General features: G+C 47.7%; 1 protein-coding gene across 3 annotated transcripts in view; it reads left to right on the forward strand.

Annotated features, from left to right (window-relative positions):
• The window catches only part of ZBTB7C (zinc finger and BTB domain containing 7C), a 261260-nt gene extending 254009 nt beyond the window's left edge, over positions 1-7251 (forward strand). For all 3 annotated transcript variants that reach the window (XM_019496062.2, XM_006268945.3, XM_019496060.2), the window contains one exon: positions 181-7251. In XM_019496062.2, the coding sequence (XP_019351607.1) occupies positions 181-817 (637 nt within the window). In that variant the 3' untranslated portion in view covers positions 818-7251. The remainder of the gene's footprint in view (positions 1-180) is intronic.
• Positions 7252-22150: the final 14899 nt, after the last annotated feature.

Consider the following 22150-nt stretch of genomic DNA (forward strand, 5'->3'; position numbering starts at 1 on the left):
GGTGGGTCTGGAGCACAGTAAGGGCAGGGACCATAATGCAGGAGCATCATTTGTACCAATGCTGCTGTCAGACTTACATCCCAAGGGGCTCAGTGCCTTGGTTTCCACAGCAGCCTCTTCAGCAGAGGTCAGCGTAGCTGCCAAGCAAATGATAACAGACGCCTGCCTCTTGTTTTGTAGGCAGGACAAGCTAAAAATCCACATGCGGAAGCACACGGGGGAGAGGCCGTACCTCTGCATACACTGCAATGCCAAATTCGTGCACAACTACGACCTGAAGAACCACATGCGCATTCACACCGGGGTGCGGCCCTACCAGTGCGAGTTCTGCTACAAGAGCTTCACCCGCTCCGACCACCTCCACCGCCACATCAAGAGGCAGAGCTGCCGGATAGCCCGGCCCCGGAGGGGACGCAAGCCGGCGGCCTGGAGGGCGGCGAGTTTACTGTTTGCACAGAACAGCCAGCCAGAAGAGAAGGGCTTCATGATGCCGCCCACTCTGGAAGAGATGAGCAGCCATCTCGGCAGCGCGGCCATGTGCCTTCCCGGCCCCAGCCCCAAGCACTTTATGAGCGGGGCCAAGTCTGCTCTCAATCTGCAAGAGCTGGAGAGCCAGTTTGAAGAAACCCAAATGAAGCTGTTCGGGAGGACGCACCTGGACATGGAAAGGAATGGGGGCATCTTTGCCTTTGCCCTTGGCCACAACGACAGCCTCTCGGCGCGGCCCTATTTCCCTCTGCCAGACCCGTGGAGCACAGGATTTAGTGGCCTGGCTGGCCTAAACCACCTAGCCCCAATTTCTGAAGCTAGCAACTAAGCCCTTTCCTGTCCAAGCGATGAGTTTGCTGTAGTCTGCACCGTCCGTAAAGAGCAAACGATTGCCCTCCACTTCTGATTCTCACCTGTCTCTCCGCGTCTTGCTCCGATTGCTCGCCCGCGCCGATCTAGACTACATCCCGGGACTTCAGGCAGGTGTGGGGCCCAGAGCCGCGCATGAGCAGCCTGCGGCCGTTCTTCTGAGTGGGAGATTGCTGCTGTTGTTCTGTGACAGATGCTTGTTCAAGGGAACCTGGGTTGGGCTTATCAGGGACTCCACCACTGCCATTTCCTCAGACCGCCCTTTTACAGACCATGCCTAGGGCGCTCGGCTCAGAGTCGGATGAGGGTGTCACTAGCTGCCGGTGATCAAGCCCCCCCCACGGATACAGCGTCTCTTTGGTTAGCAGAATCCAACACTGAAGAGGTGAGAAAGATCCAGCTCCAGGGTGGCTGGATTGCTACCTGCTTCTGAAAATGTCCCCTGCCCGTGCTTGGAGGTCGTTGTCATCTCCATAAGGCACCTTTTCGGAGGGACACTCTCTTTGTTGCCCATTCACTACGGCAGATGCTCAGCTGGAGGCTGATAAACACCGACACATTTTTTGCCACCTCCACATTACTTGACCCTTTTGATCCCAAAGGATTTTATTTTAAATCCTGCAACCAAATGGTATTTCTTTCCCCCTAAAAGGCCCTCAAAATTCCTCTTAGTGCAAATCAGTGCAGCTTGTACCAGTGAATAGCACCGAGGATCCAGTCCATGTATTTGTCAGCCGTGGCCAAGATGACACATCTGAACCCCTTGTGCTGATATCGTGGTGCATGTGATAACCTGGGAGCACAAAGGGAAAAGATTAAATTTTGCTCAGGAGTAGAGCTGGGTGAAAAATGAACTTGTGGGTGGCTGTTCTTAGCCATTCGGGGGGAGAAAAATCTCTTTGGGAATGAAAACAATCATCAAGATGTTTAGCCAATGAAAAGTTTGGGAAAAAATAATTGTGGGTGAATCAAAACATGTCATTTTTAACAAAATGGACTTGTCTGGGGGGGGGGGGGTGTAAAAAGAGATATGTTTAATACACTCTGAGGAAATCTTAAATTTGAAATTATTTCCACCCAAAAAGGGCCACCTGTTTCATTGGGAAAATGGGAGTTTTGAATTTTCTGGTTTTATTTTAAAACAAAACACTTGGTGAAACGATGGTGAAACAAAGACTGAATCCACACTTTTCGCAGGAAAACAAAGTTCTGGGCAAATTCTTTTTCACAGCTCTACTCAGGAGATCCCCCTGTAAAAGATGATACTAAAGAGTCCCTAAACCAGCCTGTCAACAGGCTCTAGTAGAAATCGTATTTCTTCAGAGTTTGTCAGTTCAGAAGATGGAGTTTAGCATACAAAATATGAAATACTCAAGCGAATGAGGCCATTGCTAGGAATACGTGCCCACATTCCCCTTTTAAGCAGTGGTGATAACTTCATTTTAATAGTCTGATGACCTGCAGGAAGCTAATCCAGAGACTGGTTTTAAATTGAACCAGGACTCAAAAATGTCAATGTTAAAGATGAGGGCATTCTCTCTCCTTTCTTATTATCTTTCCATTTCAGTAGGATCAAAGGGAAGAACCGTAGCTTGCTTTTTCAGCATTCAGTTTATCCTTGATGGTGCTGCTTGAGAGTCACGGTTCGGTGAGGGTCTCACTACTGGCGCACTGATGTTCTTACACTCATGGGCCAAAATGAGTACGCTCTTCAAAGTCATCCTCCCTTTGCATCCCCTTGTTGGCAAATACTCCAGACACAAACGATTCCTCCCTGGTTTGGGAACACGCTGATCCCGATGAACTGCTTGATCCTATTTTTTTCCCCACCAACCCTCCAAAAATAAATCTGCAAAGACTCTGTGCAACAAAGAGGTGGGGAAGGAAAAGAAGACTTTTTAAAACTGCATCAAACCTTTTTTTTTTTGTACATGTACCGAGTTCTTATACCGACCACGTTTTGCAGACAGACGGTTACTTCAGGTGTTCTTTGTCTACGATTTGGAAGCATTGTAAAGTATCCAAAGATGCTGAGTACTGTATAATCTACAAGAACTTGAAGCAAGGTGTTGTTTTTTTGGTTTGGTTTTTTCTTTTTGTTTTGTTTTGGTTTATTTTTTCCTCCTATTTATCCATTGGGGGGAAAAAAAACTTTGGAATTTTTCTATTTATAACTATTTTTATGTGATTGCTTTCTGTACAAAAAAAAAGACAAAAAAGAGACACACAAAAACAAGTTTGCCTTAGTTAATCATGGGACAATCATCCTTAACTGTTGTTGAAACTATAGATTTGAAGAAAAAACAAAAGACTAGATACTTTTATGTATTTATTAAACAGTGTTAATTGATTCTCTTAAATTATTAGTGAGACCTGGTCCTTTTTTGTGTGGCAAACACTAGCTGAAAAATTGCAGAAGTTTAACTACATCTGTGTCGGTTTTCAGAATATACAAATTTGGCACTTTCCAAAGGCTTTTTATAAGATAATCACTCCTTATTTAATTGTCTCGCTGTAATCTTTCTGGTAAAGGAAACCATTTTTATTATTCTTCCTATTAACAAGTTAAGGTTGATTTTCCCTGAATGAGCTTTTTTTCTGGTTGTATGTAGTTGGCTGATGGCTGAGATCACTTCATGGTGAGAGGAATATTTCTAACCCTGTTTCTGCCTTGCAGTTTCTTTACATTTCAATGTTGTTGCAGTGGTGTCAGGCCACAGGTATCTTGTACTGGTGCTCATACGTGTGGGACGTAGGAGGAGCAGCCGTCTCTGCGGTTCTCCGGGCCCCTTCCTGAATTGAACCGTTTCACCCTACTCACATCAATTTTAACACTTAATGAGCTTTTTTTCAGTTGTTCCCTTAAGAATTGGAGGTTACTCACATTGAAACTAGTATAACCCTCCTCATTGCGATGGTTTCATTCCTGATTTACGCTGGTTCTAAGCACAGAATCAGTTCTCCAAGGAAATTGGGTTTGATTTGTCTCAGCTACTGGTATGATGGCATCCTCTTCCTCTTCCCATCATGATTAATTAGGCCTCAAATTCAGCAGAAACTTAAGCATGTGCCCAACCTGAAGCTGTTGAATAGTGCCATTGATTTCAGGGACTATAAATCTTGCTTCACCTGAGAACTACGTAGCTCTCAATTTTTCTAAAGAAGTCCAGAGGCTGGGGAAGTGGGACCAAGTCATTAAAGAATCAAAGCTCAGTTTAATGTTCCTCATAAAAGTACTAAGTAGAAACGAGGCAGGAAACCACATGTTATTCGCTCCCGCTGGTTGGGCCCCATGTAATTCACTTTGAGATCCCAGATGTTTTGAGTAGTCAGATATTCAGCTAATCACATCAAATGCTAAGCCCTGCTTTTGGCATAATAACAAGCTTCACAGCTGGCTTCAGGTAGCTATAAACTGAGAGGGAACAAGCAAAGTAATGCGGTTATATTGTCTGTTATGGCGACCGTGATATCCTGTAAGGTACGGACAAACCACATGCACACGGCTCGTTGGCACTGTGTTGGAGGTCTTGAAGGGCACGTGGCAATTGTACCCGAAGGCATGCAGGGTGAGAGGACGTCCTTCTGAAACTCTGGCCCTGTAAACGTTAAGGGACATCACTGCAAAGGGCTGAGTGCCCTCCTGCTGTCCGGCTCACAAACCATAGGGAAGAGCAAAACGATGCCCCCTTCTTTCCCTTCCCGTCATGCACCAAATGCAAATGACCTTCAAAGTGCTTCATTGGGTACCAAGGTAATAAAATCTTCACGCATACCTAAGTGGCTTAGGAGCCTCAGTCCCATTGACTGCATGGGAGAGTTAGGCTCCCAAGGTATATCTGTGCTGGCTTGTGCCAGCTCTGGACCAAAAAAATAACCTCCACCCACTGCCTGGACAAACCTGGACACGTGGCAGTGAGGGCATTCCAGCAATGCCCCCCTTCCCCCTCCCTGAGGTATGTTGGACCAAATTGCCCATCCCTGCTCCCAGGAAGGGCAAGCAAACTTCAGGCTTCACCCCATCTAGCAATGTATTCAAGTATCTCTGTCTGCCTCTCTTCCCAGTCCCATGCCCCTGACCTTATAGCTTGTGCTGGACTCACGCGGCTGCTCCCTGGATCAGCCTGGAGACAGCCGAATGATAACCACAGAGGGGGCTCGGAGCAGATACTGCCTTGCACCGAATTCTCCCTTGCCGCCAAACACCTCCGAAGCCGCCGCTCTGCAGAGCACCCCCTTGCTCTGCAGGCAAGAGGAGATCAGCGCATGGAGGAACCTCTCCACACGCAGGCCTCCATCCAGCCCCTGGCTTTGAAGCAGCGCCTCAGCTGCACGGTGAACTCCTGTGGCTCCCCTGTCATGTTCCATTAGCTCTTGATTTAAAGATCCCTAGCTCCATTTGATTTTATAGGCTTGATTCAATTCCCCTGGGAAGGAGCGTTTGCGCAGCTGATGTGGCCTCGGCAGCGTGACGCCACCAAAATCGAATTCCCAAAGCAAACAAGCCAAAACCATTGCTTGCTTTCTTCTTTCCCACCTCAACGTAGCAGGATGAGAAATGTCCCTGGTATTTGGCTCCGTGTGTTTCTATTGCAGGGAAATGACCTGGCCAGCCCTTGACTTCATGTCCAGTCTCGTGACGTTTCGTGGTTTCTTCTTGTGTCTCTGGCTCTGGCAGCAAAGCAATGAGGGGGCAAATCTTGGCTCTTTGTAAGTGAGCGTCTGTTCTTCAGAAGTTAGCTAGGCCAAGACTGGCGTGCATGGGGGTGAGAAGCCAGATAAAAAAGAACGCTCCCTCCCCCCCGCCCAAAGACTATTTGTGTTTAAATCACATGATTTTTAAATCAAGCGTGTCATTTTGGGCAGGGCTGGCTTGGATCTGAGGCTAGGACCGTGGTGGGGGGAACTATTTTGGGAGTATTTCCACATCCCCTTTCACGTTGTGAGCCTACCACGTGAGCGACAGGCTACTCACTTGTTGGGGAGTAACACTGATTATAAATGCAACGGAGAGGGTCGGATTGAAAGTCTTGAAGTACCTGGCTCCTGTCGAATTCAGTCCCTTTGAAACTCTGTGTCTAAGTGTCCTGAAGATTTGAATTGTTCAGCCTGGATGAAATATGAATGGCTTAAACATGAATAATTTCATGATGAGAGGAGGTGGCAGGAGTAACCCAAGAGGGAAAATGATGCTATTTACCCTGAAGTCACTATATAAAAATTGTTTGTCCACCGTCCAGATGGTCTTGAGCCACTTAGGCAAAACACCCACTGAAATCCATCAGTGCATTGTTGCTATCAGTTATATTGCCTGTTACGGCAACCGTGGTATCCTGTAAGCTAGTGACAAGCCACACACACAAGGCCTCAGTGGTCGTAAAACCTTCTACCTGCTTCTTCCCAGCTAAGTTTGTGTCTGGTGGAGGGGGGAGCAGGAGCTACAGGCTTGATGTCCCTGCATGCAAATAGAGACAGGCAAAAAATGGGAGATGTTGCTCTGCTCACAGTGGCCAGAACAACCCACCCCACAGGAAGGACTGAAGCTGATCTTCTACTTGCAGTGCCAGTCCCTGAAGTCTGGGGATTACACAGAAATCTCACCTTTCATTTGTTTTAAACAAAAAGTTTCCAGCCCTCATGGTTGCAAAGAAGAGCTGGAGGCCAGGAGCTGTACACTACCAAACCCATGAGTATATAACAAGAACCCAACTTCTTTGTTTTCTACATCTGCGATCTTGGGCAGCCTGGGTCATTTAGGAATGGAAATACTAAGCAACTGGCACATCCTGCGCCTGGGCACAGAGTTGGATCAGATGACCCCTGAGTCCCTTCCAACACTAGGATGTTACTCCAGCTCCAGAACCAGCAGTGCCTTTCTGACTGTCTAGGCCTATCTGCTCCAATGCTTTTTCAAGCTTTGCTTCCAAGGGAGAACAACTCCCTGGTAGGGATCTGGAATGAGAAGGATCATAATTCAGGAACTAACCTGCTGACAGGACAAGATGGCATAATTGCCACAGCAGCGCTGAACCCAGGCTGCTACCCACTGCCCAAGAGGGCTGGAAACATTAGTTAAGCTAAGCTAACCCTACTACCTTGTTCTCTCATGCCCTTTCCCCGTCTTGTACCATCAATCCACCTCTTATGTAGCTCCCTGAAAGCATAGTATGAAATACCTGCGGCCTGCAAATGCCTTTTCAGTTGTTTTTATGTGTTGAACCAATGTTTTACTTGACTTGCACTAATTGCTGTAGAGCAGTATATTGTTAGATTTCTTTGTTTTGATTTATTGTTTTGGTTGCAATTCCTGTTGGCTAACGAGATGGCAGTCCTATAAACATATCTGTTGCACATTTTACACCCATGGACAAAATAAAATCTTACCTGAAGCAACCAGTGTTCTCAGTACCCTGAGTGTGGCTGCTCCTGTCTCAGGACCCTCATTGCTCCACTTGGCAGCAGCCAAGGCAAAGCCCCTCTCCTTTCACGCAGTGCCCAGCATTGGCCTCTGGGCATACTGGAAGGGAAGCTCCACTGTCTCTCTCTCTCTTCCACTACAGAGCTAAGCAACATCCTCTATCCTGAGCAATAGTAAAGATCAAGTCCCCTGCATGCTCCTAACTTGTTCAGGAGTCTATGTATACTCAGCAAGGCAGCACTGAACATCTTCTGCAGTGCCTTGGTGAACTGAGGTCCTCCTTGCCTTCACTGCAGTGTGCAGGATCCAAAAAAGGGTGTGGATTGTCATCTGGGAATAGTTGTGGTTGAGGGGACCTGATCATGAGCATCATTCTCCTGCTAATCAGGTACTTAGCTCTGTGCTCCCCTCTGCAGCCCAGCTCTTCCTGCTACTAGGCTGCTGTGCAGCTGTGCTCTCACTAAAGCAGACTCAAGTTGTCTTGCCCTCCCCTCTTCTGCTCTGATGCTCCCAGCACTACCCCTCTGCTCCCTTATCGATGCACTGCCCTATTCCAATACCAGTTACAGTATTGTGCCATGCCACCACATCTTTGTCTCCCTCTCACGGCTGGACTCTCTAGAGCAGTAGTTTTCAACCTGTGGTCCACGGCCCCCTGGTAGTCCACAGGCTATATCTGAGGGGTCCACAAAAATGATCAATCAGAAGTATGTGAATACCCACTTACAATTCAGAGGGGTCCACACCTCTATTTGAAAATTTTTAGGGATCCACAAATGAAAAAAGGTTGAAAACCACTATTCCAAAGAGATGGATAAGCCTGCTATAACCTCCATCCTATTGGATTCACAAGGGAGGAGCTCCCAGATAGTAGAGGTCATGAGTTTCATGTCTGTGGATCACCTTTGGAAGGGCAGTATTACACAATAACAGCGATGGCTGGGAATTTTCCACCCAAATCACTTTTGACAATAATGCTGTTTCTGCAAAATTGAAATTTTCCAACAGGGAAAATTTGATTTTGTCAAAAATGGTCAGTTATCTGTCAGGAAAACTGAAATGAAATGTCTTCTTGGGGTGCTTTTGACTGCAATTGGAATAGTCAGGTGTTAACCCAATTCTTGAATTGTTCTGACATGTTTCATTTTGAGTCAGTTCAATTCACAGCTGCATCTCCTTTCATTGACACATTGCATTAATGCAATGCACTCTTCCATCAGATGGTGGCATGTGGCAGGTCTTGAGAATCATGTGACTGAAGGTCATCATGAACAACGTAGTCCAGCCAAGGGTTCCAGGAGATGCCCACACTACAATGTCCACGAAGTAATGTGCCCTCAAAAATAAACGCAGTTTAATGTTGATCTGACCCAAATCAAAACACCTCTAGTCTGGTCAATAAGCATCAATGAGACATTTTGAGTTAGGAACATAGAAATGTTTCATTCCTATTGAAAATGTTGCGGTGATACATTACACTTTTCTTGAATTCTTCTGTTTCAAAACTCTTCGTTTCGTACTTAAAAAGCAGGTTCACTATTAGACTAGGAAGGCGTTTTAAGTAGGGTCCCTCAAGCGGTCTGTTCTAGGTCCATTTCCTCTCAATGTTTGTATCACTTTTGTGGACAACGGACTATAAAGGACACTTAGAAGATTTGCTGATGATGATCAGAATTCAAAATAATCTTGATGTATTGGAGAAATGATTCAAAATCAACCAGATGAAATTCAGTAGAGATAAGCACAAATTGCTATACTCAGGGAAAAGAAATCAAATGCCCCAATATGAATAACTAGGTGAGCCGAATGCAGTGGGAGACAAAGTAATACATGAGTCAACAATGTGATGCTGTTGGAAAAGAGGCAACATTTCATTCTGAGGCATAGTAACAGGAGTATTGTCTGTAAGACATGAGAGGTAATTATTCTGCTGTACTTGAGGCTACTAAGACCTCAGCTGGAAAACTGTAAGTTAAATAAATTACAGGCAAAGAAGAGCAACAAATGTGTTAACAGGTTTAGAAAATACAACCTAGATGACTGTTGAGGGAATTGGTTTTATTTAGTCTTGAGTAAGGTGAGGGCATAGAAGACAGCCTTCTACTATGTCAAAGTTGTTCTGAAGGGAATATTACCAGTTGTACTCCATGGCCACTGGGGATAGGACAAAAAGAAATGAGCCTAACTCGGAGCAAAGGAGTTTTAGGTTAGATATTAGGAAACATTTTCTAACAAGAAGGGTTGGTGCATCTACACGAGACGCTTTAAGGTGCATTAGCCTAAATTGAAGGCACGTTAGGGCATGCGTCTACACATGTGCGCCCTTAATGTGCTTTTAAAAATGGCAGCTTTAGGCATGAATAGTTAAAGCGCATTAACACACGTGTAGGCACATTAAAGCTCATTAATGCTGCGTGTGGACTGACTTGGGACTAACTTTAGTCCCAAGTCAGTCCACACGCAGCGTTAATGCGCTTTAACACCTGCATGTATAGACACCTGCCTAAACCCGCTTAATACGCATTAAGCTAATGCACATTAAATTTAGGCACGCTTAAATGCATGTGTAGACACACCCAGTAGTTAGCAATGGACCAGCAACAGCTTCCTTAGGACCTGGTGGGATCTGCTTCCCTAGAGGTTTGTGAGAACAAGTTAGACAAGCAGCTGTCAGAAATGGTCTAAGCATTCTTGATCCAGCCTCTGTGCAGACTTGGAGATCTCCTGCTGTCCATTCCTACCCTACATTTCTCTCATTTGGTGAAAAATTGCACTTATGTCCATTTACACACTGCTGCACAGCCCCACCCCCATTGTCGTGGAATAGAAGAAGCGTGACCCTGGGGCTGGCACCTTGCAGGCCTGTTTTCCCAGAACCACTGTGAGCATGATACAGGCTAAGCATCTCGAGGGGTAGATGATAGGGGTAGACTGATAAGTCTTACTCCAAAATGACCAGTAGTGCTTTCTAATCGATTGAGTCTATCGACTGGGAGCTGGGGGTATCCTTTCTTGATCTTTCCCTCCCCAGCTGTGAGACCTGCTGCAAGTCTTTCTGTCCCCTCTCACCTTCAGGCTCAGCTTAGCCTGTCTGGTGTTTGCGGAGGAGGGCAGCATCTCGTGACTATTCATATGTACCAGCTCATAGCTTAATGGAGCTCAACCCTCGGTTACAGCCTCACGCTGCCTCTGCAGTACAGATAACAAGTGAGTGGAGGGGAGTCACCCCAGGCCCACAGAAGCCCTTCCACACTGCAGGACTCTACTTGTAGAGGGAAGAAGGAGGTATGAGATGGGAGATAAAGCTGGTCTGCAGGCTCCCAGCCCCGCTGCAGGAGGAGGTAGGATGCTCAGCAGCTGGAGGAGCTTTGACAAATACACATTTTTGTGCTGATCTGGAGCCAGAGCAAGCCAGATGCACAAGGAAGCCATCAGAGGCCATTGCCTCCTGCATCTCTGAGGTAGGAAGGGAGTGGATCTTGCTTGGGGCAATGCACATCAGATGTGCTGGGTTGCAGCTTGCTGGGCTTCCCTTCAGTCTGCCCGGTCACGAGAGCTTTCCTCAGCATTAAAGAGAACGGTCTTGTGAAGGCTGCTCTGTTTGGGTCTCTGTCTCCCTCACGCCACATCAACAAAATTCAGCTTTTTCTCCCTTTCCCCCCTACAGCATCCAATGACTCGAACTCACACTCCCATCGTGTGGTGGCCTCGTGTCACTACGCTATCACTGTGTGGACGCTGCCGGGACGGCAGCCTGGCTTGAGGCCCCACAGAGAATAATCACTTTTTTTTTTGCTGATGAAGTTTGAGCTTTTATTTGGGACCAGTCTATTGGGCATCTCTGCCTTGCTGTGGGCCTGAGTCTGCACTGCCGTAGACTTGGTGGAGTTGCTGACGTGTCTGCACAGAGTGGGTATTAATTGCCATTGCAGTCAGAATGAGAACCATTGACACCCACGGGTGCACGGAAAGAAATAACCGTGCTAGCTGAGAGGCACTGGGAAAAGCAGGTGTCTGAGGTTTCAAAAAGGTGTGTGGAAAAGGTAGGTTTGGATCTTGGAATATAACACGTCGGCACAGCAGAGGCTGATTCCCGGGCAGTGTGAAGAACTACCAGAAAATCCCCTCGAGGCTCTAGATCAGTGATTCCCAACCAGGGAGCTGCAGCACCCAGGGGTGCCATGAGTTGCTTGTAGGGGTGCACAGTATTGACACTGGTAGGTGTGCAAACCCCTCTACACATGATGCACAGGACAAGCCCGGAGATTTCAAATAGGGATCCCCAGTGTCAAAACCATGTTGGCATGTCATAGTCTCTCTGAGTTCCTTGCAACAGAAGAGTTGCTCTATTCCTTTTCCATGGTCAAAGAGAGAGAGAGAGCTCAGAGCTGGTGTTTTCTGAGGGGGCCGTACGTCTATCGAGAGGGACCTTGAGTCTAAAAATACCGAGAACTGCTGGTCTAGATTGCTGCATGCTAACCAAAGTTTACTGAAAAACATCAACTTTGCAACTAATTTAAATGGCGGGGAGCAAGTATGCAAAATTTGTATTCCTGTGTGTGTGTGTGTGTGTGTGTGTGTGTGTGTGTGTGTGGACCAATTAGAGCACTGATTGAAATTTTTCAAAGAAAAGACCTAGATTTTGATGAAACGGGGGGGATGAAAGTTTCACAAAAAATCTTGACTCCCTCTATCATCAGCTCTGATGTTAACAATGACCCTTTTTAGCTCCAGGCACCAGGAAGCTTGTGTCTTTGAATGAGGAATTTCACAAAAAACTCACCCAAAGACCTGCCACGCTGCCCCCGGGAGGTTCTGCGTGGCAGTGGTGTGACGTGCACTGGTGGGCATTAAATCCCACTCACGGCACAAATCCCTTATAAGGCATTTTAAGACCTTAAAGCTAAGACTCTCTGCTACAAACTTAGCACATAAAAGCAGTCAAGGGAAGGGAAGCAGTAAAAAAGAAATGGTCATAAATACAGGACAACAGTGACCCATCTCCGAAGTCCCTTCATACTAGGTCATTTGATGGGGCTCAATACAAAGGGTGGGAAATGGGTTGAGTTGACAGAGGCCTGAGGTCCCTTACTGCTTACTCAGATGGAGGTTGACTCAAGCAAAAATTTAAATTCAGACTGACGGTTCATGAAGAGCCAATGTACAATTGCAGGGCAGGCACGAGATACTCTGTGTAATTCAGGAAGCAACATAGCCTAGAGATAGAGAGAGCACTAGAATGGCATCCAGGAAACTTGGCCTAGCAGTGGCCTGTTGGGCCACCTTGCTAAGTCACTTCATCTCCATATGCCTCACATTCCCCATCTATCCCATAGGGATGATGAACCTGACCTTCGTGGTAAATCACATCACCATCAGCCAAAGAAAAGAGCTCCGTGCTCCTGTATATCATTATTTCCAGCTGTGCACCAGCAAGCAGAAGGCTACATTTCTCCATGTCACTGACTCCTGTGATTCCCTTCCAAGTTGGGCATTCTGGGGGGCTTTTCTCACAGCCCTAGACCCTGGTGAGCACACCAAAGTCTGAGCTTTCATTTAAAAATGAAGTGCCTGATCCCCACGGTGGCAAAGGTAAGTTTGAAGATGTATGAGCCCTGCAGGTCCGAAAGTCAAACAGAAAGAATGCTGAAAAGTTTTGCTTTCAAAATGTCCTGACTTTTGAGCCAGTCTGAGGCCTGGATCAAGGGACAGCAAGACTGGACAGGACCTCAGGAGCCGCAAGTCCAGCCCCCTTCTCAAGCCAAGTACTGTGTTCTCAACACGTGGCAAGGGACAGAGCAGCCTGGCTATAAGCTGTGGCCAAGTGAGGTGAATACACAGGTTTTACGAGGAGGTCTGGAAACAGGAGTGTATGTGTGTTACTGGGGATGGAAAACAGTCTTCCACTAAAAGCTGAGGGCAGTCAACTTGCTTGCTGCAGAGTAGCTTAAGCCTAGATTTCATTTTGTTACAGGCAAATTTGTGCTCCACTCACTTCGGGTAGAACTAAGCCACAGTATCAGTGCATTTGGAGAGAGCCGTTTTTGATCACCCCTTGCCCAGCAATAAGGTTGTGGAGCTACTCTGAGAAGCGACCCCCACCGTTCTTTATTTCTGATGTGCTTGAAAGCTGTCACAGCAGGCACCCCCAAGGCTTAAGAGCAGCACGGACAGATTGCAGACACACTCTTTGTGTACAGCGTATATGTACTTAGGTCCTGTCTGGTGCTTGTCACCAGCAAACCGGAAAGTCACTACCATTAGCCCCATTTTAGAGATGGGGAAACTGAGGCACAGAGCAGTGAAGTGATGTATTCAAGGCTGCTCTGCAGGAGGACCTGGGGACAGGACCCCAAATTTCACTGCACCCAGTTGTATTCAAGAAAGATGAATTCAGCAAGGAACAGGTGCAGGGAAGGGCTAGTGGGATGTTTGGGAAAATGGGAACCTATTTTACAAGAAATGGCTAAAAGAGTTTGACTTGTTTAATCCAGCAGAACAGACGCCTGCAGAGGAGATGGCTGCTGGCAGAGGAAAACAGCAGAGCTGGAGTAGAGGGATGCAAGCTAATGCTGGCACAAGAATTGATGGCTATAAACTGCCCATGAATGAAGGCAGAGGAGGGTGTCTACCCGTCAGAGCAGTGAGGTTCTGGAGCAGCGTCCCCACTGGAGGCATGGGGAACAGAAATGTCACTGGTTTTGAGAAATGTTACTGGTTTTGCCCATGGTAGCGGGGGAGTGTGTCTAATGACCATGTGGTCTAGGTCTAGGTTCCTAGCTCCAGAGTTTCAGCCCAGTGCTCAGGCAAAGGCTCAATGAAGGCAAAGCCATGGCCTTGACCCAGGCTGGATGCAAAACCATCAGGGCACAGACCCAAGCCCAAGTCTGTGAACCTCCATGGGGAAGTTTGGCTGCAGGCTGCATTTGTGGCAAGCTTCCCTTGCCCTCAGTGTTAATTAGGCTTTGACCCTAAGCTGAAAAGGTCACACCTTAGCCCACCTCCTTTTAAAGGCTGGATCTGAGGATTTGCTTGGCTTTGTTAGAGAGGCAGGAGCCAGTTGCTAAATCTAGCTGGGAACCAACGCTTGAGACCCAGGGGGAGTTTTGGTTGGGGCCCAGGTGTAATTTTGGTGCTAACCTTTCATGCAGCTCTAAGCAGCAGCCTACCACCAGTGAGAGCGTGAGGATCCCACTGCGAGCTGAAAACACATCCACTGGGGAGTTTCCCCGCATGCGGAGGAGAGCGAGAGAGGTTGTCTTGTCTGACGATCTGCAGGCGCAGAGGTTTCAGTGAGCGACAGAGAGAGAGAACAATGGGTGGAGAGGAGTCAAAATGCTAACGTGGAAAAAATCCATTTCCCTCTGATGTTTTGATTAGTGGCTGCAGCCATCAGCCCATGGTAAATCTGCAGCAGCTGTGAGCACAGCAGTCTCTGCAGCCTCCCTGCTAATTGGGAAGGCATGTTAGGAGTTGAGGGACACATGCACTTCATGCACGTAAATTTTTTGCTTGCAGCAAACTCCACTCTTCAGGCTGCAGCATTATCTCCCCCGCCAGGCTCAGCAGTGGGGTCACTCCAAAACCATGGGAGATTAAGCCACCACCTGCTCCTTTAACTGAGCATTCAAGAGCCTCATTTCTCTGTTCTGAAGATTATTCCCCAGCTGCCTGGGTGGATCTAGGATTTTGAAAAGAGGGTGCAGCAGATATGACTGGCTGCAAACCACCTGGCTCCTAGCTCTCCCCTCCCTGGCCTTGATCTCTGCCATGGCTGCCTCCTGCTGCTCCACCAGGCTTGGCTTGTGCTCATGTTGGAGCTGAAAGACATGCTGATGGCTCCATTAGCCCATGGCATTGGACACCTGGGTCTCCTGTGGAGTCCAGGCAGCAGGAAATGAGCTTGGACATAGAGGAGATGGGTCAGGGTGTGGCTGGAGCCCCCAGGTTGGTGGTTACACCATGGGGGGTGAGGACTGGGCAGGGAAAAGGCACAGGAAAGGGGCATTGCCCATGAGTGTCACCGTCCCTGGTTGACCTGGATGTAGGAGGATCCCCAGGGCTCCCTTCAGCTGCCTTGCTCCCACTGGCAGCTGAAGGGAGCAGCTGTGTGGGTTTCTGGGCTTGGCCCAGGACATCTCCAGATGCATCCCACCTTCCTGCCAGATGCTCCCTGCCTGGCCCACCCCGGTGTCCTCTGCTGGCCCAGGAAAGGGGCATTTGGTGTGCTACACAAGGGGTGCACCACTGCACTGCTCCAGCTACATCTGCCCCAGCCCAGCTGGTCTCTAGTAAAAAGCAAAAAATCCTCCTGGCTTTATAGCTTCTTTGGTCCTTCCTAAGTGGCATAAAAGGGCAGGAAGAAAATAAGGAATTGAGTCTAATGATGGCATAAACTTCTACACAGAGCTCCCTTCTCAATCCAGGTGCAATGCAGTCACAGGGTTGTAGATCAACTTCCGTGTCCCATGCTGTGTTTGCTGAGATGGCCAACAAGGGATCCAGACCACAACACCATTGGTGGAGCTTTCCACCCTGCAGCAGCTACAAGGACGTGGGATGGAGACACCTGTCTCCTGCCAGACAGCCCTCAGATGGTAACAACTTCCTGCCCTGCTGACTTAGGATGGATTTGTGCCAGTGCTGACCTTGCTTGTGATCAGGAGCAGTCTGTCTCTTGTCCTGTTGATCAACTACATCTTCCAATCGCTTATTGCCAAGAATGCCAAATAGAGTGTGCTCTTCCATGCCAAAAAGGCACAATTCAGAACTTGCATTTGCTGAGCTGTTTAGGGGATTTGGAGACCCCAGGAACTGGACTACAGCTGCTTAATTTAGCAGAGAAAAGGTATAGTGAGAGACAGAAGTGGGAAGCTGGAGTTCAACCCATTCAGACTAGAAATAAAGTGCAACATGAGCACCCAGCTAACCCTACATGGTTAAGCTAGGGTGCCTTCTCTGTCTGTGGCTTCCAGATCGGCTGCTGCCTATCCATGTACCCCTGCTGTGGCAGCAGACTCCCAGGCTATCCTGCTGTGCTCAGCCTTTTGGTTCCTGTGCTCTTTGGCTTTCCTGGTTCCTGACCCTGCTTGGTTCTACTTGGACCTCGACCTGTGGATTATCACTTGAGCTTGGTAACTCAACAACTGATTCCCAGACCGTCTCCCTGGCCTGTGTTTTGGGTTCTGTCTCTGGATTTCCCTCTAGACCTGGTAAATTGACTTCTGAACTCTGATCTAATCCCTGGCCCCTGCTTTCCCCTATTGGCTTAACCATTAGGCCAGACTGCCAAAGTCCTGATTTCCAAATTGGTCTGTGACACGCAGAAAGCCATTCAGCCATGTTAGGGACTTGTGGGGAAGCAGGAGCAGTCTTCTGCACATCCCCTCTTTGTAATCCAATGACTTTTGATGTCTGACCCTGCCTTTTTCCTGATATTCAGCCTTGGCAGCTTGAAGCAGCAATTATAACTTTGCATCTTCTTTTTGCCTGTTACTCACCTTGACAGAGTCTTTAGTCTCTCTTGCTATTCAAAATAGTCTGTCCTTAAAAACCTCTGAGTCTACATGTCTGAATGAATAGAGTGGGTTTTGAAGGTCTGGTGCATGTGTGTTGCAGTAGGAAAGATAGACAAACATTTTCCAATCTTATAACTCTTCTGTGCACGTCTCAGGTCAGGACTGGAGACACGAGATCTTAGTGGCCTTGGGGCAAGACAATACAACTTTCTGCCTTAGCTTCCCCATGTGTAAGATGAAAAGAGTGGCTTTCTCGACCTGCTTGGGTTATAGTGAGGATTATAATCTAATCAGTGGTTGTGCAGTACTTTGAGGAAGCTGTATTTAAGAGGCGAGTTTGAGCCATATTGATTTCAGTAACGGTTCCCTATGATTGCTATGAAGATGCTTTGTGGCTGGATAGGGAGGTAGTCTGTGTGATCATTAATGGGAGGGGAGGAATCCAGGAGGTGATTTTGTTATCTGAGGTGGTCCACACCAGAACATGTGGAAGCCCCACATGCATATGCCCTCCTGCTCTTCCGCCCAGTAAAGTGGATTTTAAGTGGCCGCAAGTCCAGTGTTGTCTGTTGAAGTGTTTAGTGGAAAGTTCCCTCCTTCCTTTTTGCCTTTATTTATATTTAAAAAAAAAATCTGATCAAATTGTATGCTGGCAGACTTCAAAAGAATGGCCCTTTCTGGCAGATGCAGTGAAAAATCATTAGCCGTGAAGGTGCAAGAAGTGTGGGGTAGAGAGGAACAAATACAACAGATTTGTTCAGCAAAACACAACTGTAATATGTTATGCATGAGGACACTTGATTCTTAGCAGGTGGAGCAGATAGAGACCCTGAAGGGGTTTGGGAAGTCCAACCACTAATAAACCAGCTCTGACCAGCCAGAAGTCTTACATTATATGATGTTGGTGGTTGGAGGAACTTCATTAGGCAAGAATGTTACAGCACAGCAGACTGAGGGTTAATAATCTTTTTTATCTTTATTTTCCAAGGGTAGAGCTCCTGCTGGAATAGCTTTGAAATGAAAATGAGTTTTAATAGGAAAGCCGCTGGAGCCCAGGCTTACAGACTGTTCTCCTGAAGTCACCGCAAAGGGCTTGCCTGTGTAGTTAAGACAAACTGTTCCTTCCTGGCACATTTAATCCCTGTCCTTGTTGCTCTGTCTGTTCTTTGTATCATATAAAGGTGTGGCGCCCAGCCTAAATGGATTCATGAAAGAAGTAGGTTTAAACAATGGACTTGATGGAGAAGAGTGGGAGGATGCTGGCCAGACAAGATGTGGGAAGCTTGTTCCAAATGTTAAGGGAAGCATGTGAAAGATATGAAGTGAAAGGAGAGGGTGGAGACAAGGGAGCAATAAGAAAAGCATGGTAGGAGGTGGAGGAGGAAGAAATGAGAGCAGAGGGGGAGGTGAGTGAGTGGAAATTTGAGTGCAGAACTGTGATGTTGAGAGGAAGGGACTTGCTCTGGGTACTAGAATAGGCAAGGGAAGGATTTGGAAGCTCTGTAATGTGATAAGGGTGATGAAGGATTGAGTTGCCCTGAGGATAGACAGCAGAGGCAAGCCAGGGTGTGGAGAAACAGGTAATGACTGTCAGAAGCACAGGGAACCAAACGGATGAGCAAGGGGAAGGATTGGATTTTGGCAATAGAGGATGTTGAACCTTTGTGGTCACAAGTAGCAATGGAAGAAGTGGCATGTGACTCAGCCCTGCAGCCAGGAAGAGGAAACATAGTACAGGTACCACAGCCTGGTTCTCCTCTGCTTTATACCTGGTGTAATCATTTGTACCTGTGCTCCGTAAACATGAAACACTACCAAATCTCAGTTGTGTCATTGCGCTTCTCCCTTTTTCAAGTGCTAATGACCATGCAAGGCATTAGGATGACCAGAATCCTGCACCACAGCAGAAGGACTCTTGCTTTCACCCTTTTGCTATACTCCTGCCTTCGGAGTGGTTTTTAAGGTGCTCCAGCACTACAGTTGCTACAGTAAAGGCATATGGTAGAGGTCAAGGTCAAGAGTAAAGCATCTCCAAGAGCTACCGAAAGCAGTGAAGAGCTGTAAGGACTGTTGAATGGGCACATTTTGCAGTGAACCCAGAAAAGGTATAAGGAATATTGGCCAGATCCTGTAAGGTGGGGTTGTGACTCTGTAACCCAGTGCAAAGGGCTCTCCCCTAGGAGGAGGGAGCTCTGGGTTCTGGTCCCGGCTGTCAGACAAGAGCATTAGAGTCACTGGTTAAAATGCAAAAAGAGTCCAGGCTGTGGAGACCTGGGTAGAGTCTCCCTCCATCTTGCTTGCTCTCCTCAATCTTGCTCTTGTGGCTACGCACTGGCCCAACTTCAATAAGGAAGATGGAAGGAGATCCCAGGCAGCTTTGCTTGCTGCTTAGTGTGGTCTCTTGGGCAATAGGACATATGGGTTTGTGTCCCCTCAGGGTGAAGGGCGACCTGGAACCCAGGTCTCATGCTTTCTAGGAGAGTGCTCTCACCACTAGGCTCTCCCCTCATTCTTCAGCAGCAGTGTTACATATGAGGCTCAGAGCACAGAACCGGTCACCAACAAGCATGCCTTGTCCCCACCCAAGGACCTTTAGCCTCTCCCCCATGGATTTGGACCACAATAGTACATCGGTGAAAACTGGACCCATGGGTGCCCAATTGGATTGTTTCTGAGTTTGTGCAGTAACCCAAATCTACGCACTTAAGATTTGTTATTGGCCAAAATGAAGGCACCTAATAGACCCAAGTAATGGGTTTTGTAGGTGCTGAAGCAGGGCTGATCTTAGTTGCTTTTCATGATAGAGGCACCTAATTTCTGCTCATGTCTTGCTTAGGCATCTACAAGGTGGATTTGGCTCCAGCACTTGGTTTCTCCCACAACATAGTCGTGATAGTTATGCCTGTTTGATATTATCCAGAATGAAACTGGCTTGATGCACTGAGCCAGGACTCCGAGCTGAGGCTCTCGCTATGGCAGAGTAACTATTCTCAGCTGTTCAGCATTTTTCTCCCAATCCCTGGCTTTGCTCCTGCTTCTTCCACGCTTAGTGCCCCATCAAGTGAGAAAATGTGGCCCATTCTGTGATTGTTAACTGCCAAAGAGATACTTAAAATTCTAGCAGAGGAATGATTTAAAAATAAGTTGAGTGCAATAAATGAGGTGCTGTTGGATTGAGAGGTGAGCAGAAGCTCACTTGGGGGTTTGTTTTAAAGTTTCAGCTGTTGGATCCTGGTGAGAGAAGGAAGGAGCAGTTCAGATGTACAGCACAGATAGCCCAAGGGAGAAGCTAAGACAACTATATGCTCCGGAAGAATTCTGCCACGCGTGGTGGATCGGTGCAGTGTCAAGGTCAAGTATAAACTTAGAGGCAAGGGCCAGAGTCATAGTTTCGAATGGAGGAGGATGGTAAGCAGACTGTTCTTGCTTCCCTACCGGCCCCGTAAATGGCTGTGTGGCATGGACTAATGAGGTGTCTGTGACAAGACACCTATTTAGGGTGCAGGCTCATGCAGATGAGCCAACTTACTGCAGCTGAGGAGAATCCTTTCGCTTCTTGGCAGGAGACACGGCAGCCCCCACTCAACTCTGCTGCAGAGAGGCAAGGGCAAGCTCTTAATGCCCTGGCCCAGGACTTGGGAAATCTGGGTTCAGCTCTGTGCTCTGCCTCTGGAGTCCCTCTGAGACCTGGGGCAAGATCCTTTGGCTCTTCCCCTGTAAAGCAAAGACAATGAACCTCTTTTCCTGCCGTTTCTTGTCCACTTTTAGGCTAGATCATGACACTGCAATGCAGCCCCATGCATGCTGTTGCAGAGGCAGGCACCAAAACACTCCCAGTATTCCCATTGCCTAGGGGAGGGGCTACACTGGGATGAGACTATCCCTAACCTTGAGTGTGCTCCCAGGTGTGCTGAGGTAGCTACACCACTTCCTCTCATTCCAAGGCAGCTGCATAAGAGGGAGTTACAGGAAGGTGACAGACATGCAGCTCCCTCCTGTACCTCATGGCGCTTTACAGGAAGTGCCATGAGTTACAGCGATCCCCTCAACCCAACAGATGTTCTCTGTTGAGTCCAGGGGGTTGGGGGTTGAGCACCAGTCTGGCGCCAGCTGCATGTCTGCAGCCTTTCCCCACTAGCCTTACCCTTGCCCCTCTCAGCTCTGGTGCTGTCTTCAGGACAGCAGGGTAGGGAGCTCAGTCTGGGGTTCGTCCAGCCTATGGTGGAGCAGGGGCCCTGGGGAGGCTCCAATTCATGCCCCCAACCAGTGCAGGCTGGGTAAACCTCAGACTGAGCTCCCTCCCCTCCCTTCAATGCCTCCCATCCTGATGACAGCACTGGAGGCAGGGTGGGGCTGAGCAGCATCAGTTCAGCCCTGCTCCTGGTGTGCACTGACAGAAGTTAATGAAGGTGCTTCACTTTGGAGTGCCTTCATCTGAACCCTTGTGTAATAAGAGTTCATTTTTCACTAAATTGGGTACTTTTAAAACACTCTGCAGCCTCGTGCTTCTGTCAGGGCATGGCTATAGAGCACTTTCAGGGAGCCAATCATGTGACAAACATCACTTCTGTCAGTGCCCACAATGGCACTGTAGGGTCTGCTTTCTCCCACATGTAGGAGGGGCCTGTATGGCTCAAGGAGTGAAAAGGGGACTTTGAACCACAGAGGCTTTATGAGCTGGTGCAAGGATGGGCAAAAACCTGGGCCTTAAGCTGTGATCTCCATAGGCCTGGGACTGCCTCTACATCAGTGCATACACAACAGCTAACACAACAAGACCTGGATCTCAGTAGGGTCTTTTAGATGCTAGTGCCAGATTAGTCATCATAAAAGACAATAGCAAAACTCCTGTGGTCTTTGCCATGGCAGGATCATGGCCTTAGAGAATCCGTAGGTGGATATTGCTTTCTAAAGCCTTCATAATTCACCCCTGACTATGTGGAACAAGCTTGCTGCAACATGTTTTTATTACTGCCTTTAATATGGGATACAGAGGGCAATGGCTTATGGAAGCTAACTAGCTGTGTTGGCTATTCTACGACAGAAATAACTACAGCCATATTTGGTCAGGAAATCGTAGATGGGGCAGATAATAGGGTCTCTCTGTTCTAGCCAACAAATCATTTATTTTGTAAATCCACTGGAACCTTGACATTGAAAGGATTGATCTTGCTCCCACTGATACAAGTGGGAGTGAGACTGAAACTTCGCCTTTGCTTGACTTTTGTGTTGTGTTAATGCCTGTGGAGAAAAAAAACAGCCTGTCTTCTTAGGTTTTGGATCAGAAGGAACCGCTCTGATGATCTGACCTGCCCTCCTGAGTAACACAGGCTATAGAAGTCTACCAGGCTCCTGT

Source organism: Alligator mississippiensis, chromosome 3, assembly GCF_030867095.1.
Source record: "Alligator mississippiensis isolate rAllMis1 chromosome 3, rAllMis1, whole genome shotgun sequence".
Taxonomy (NCBI): domain Eukaryota; kingdom Metazoa; phylum Chordata; order Crocodylia; family Alligatoridae; genus Alligator; species Alligator mississippiensis.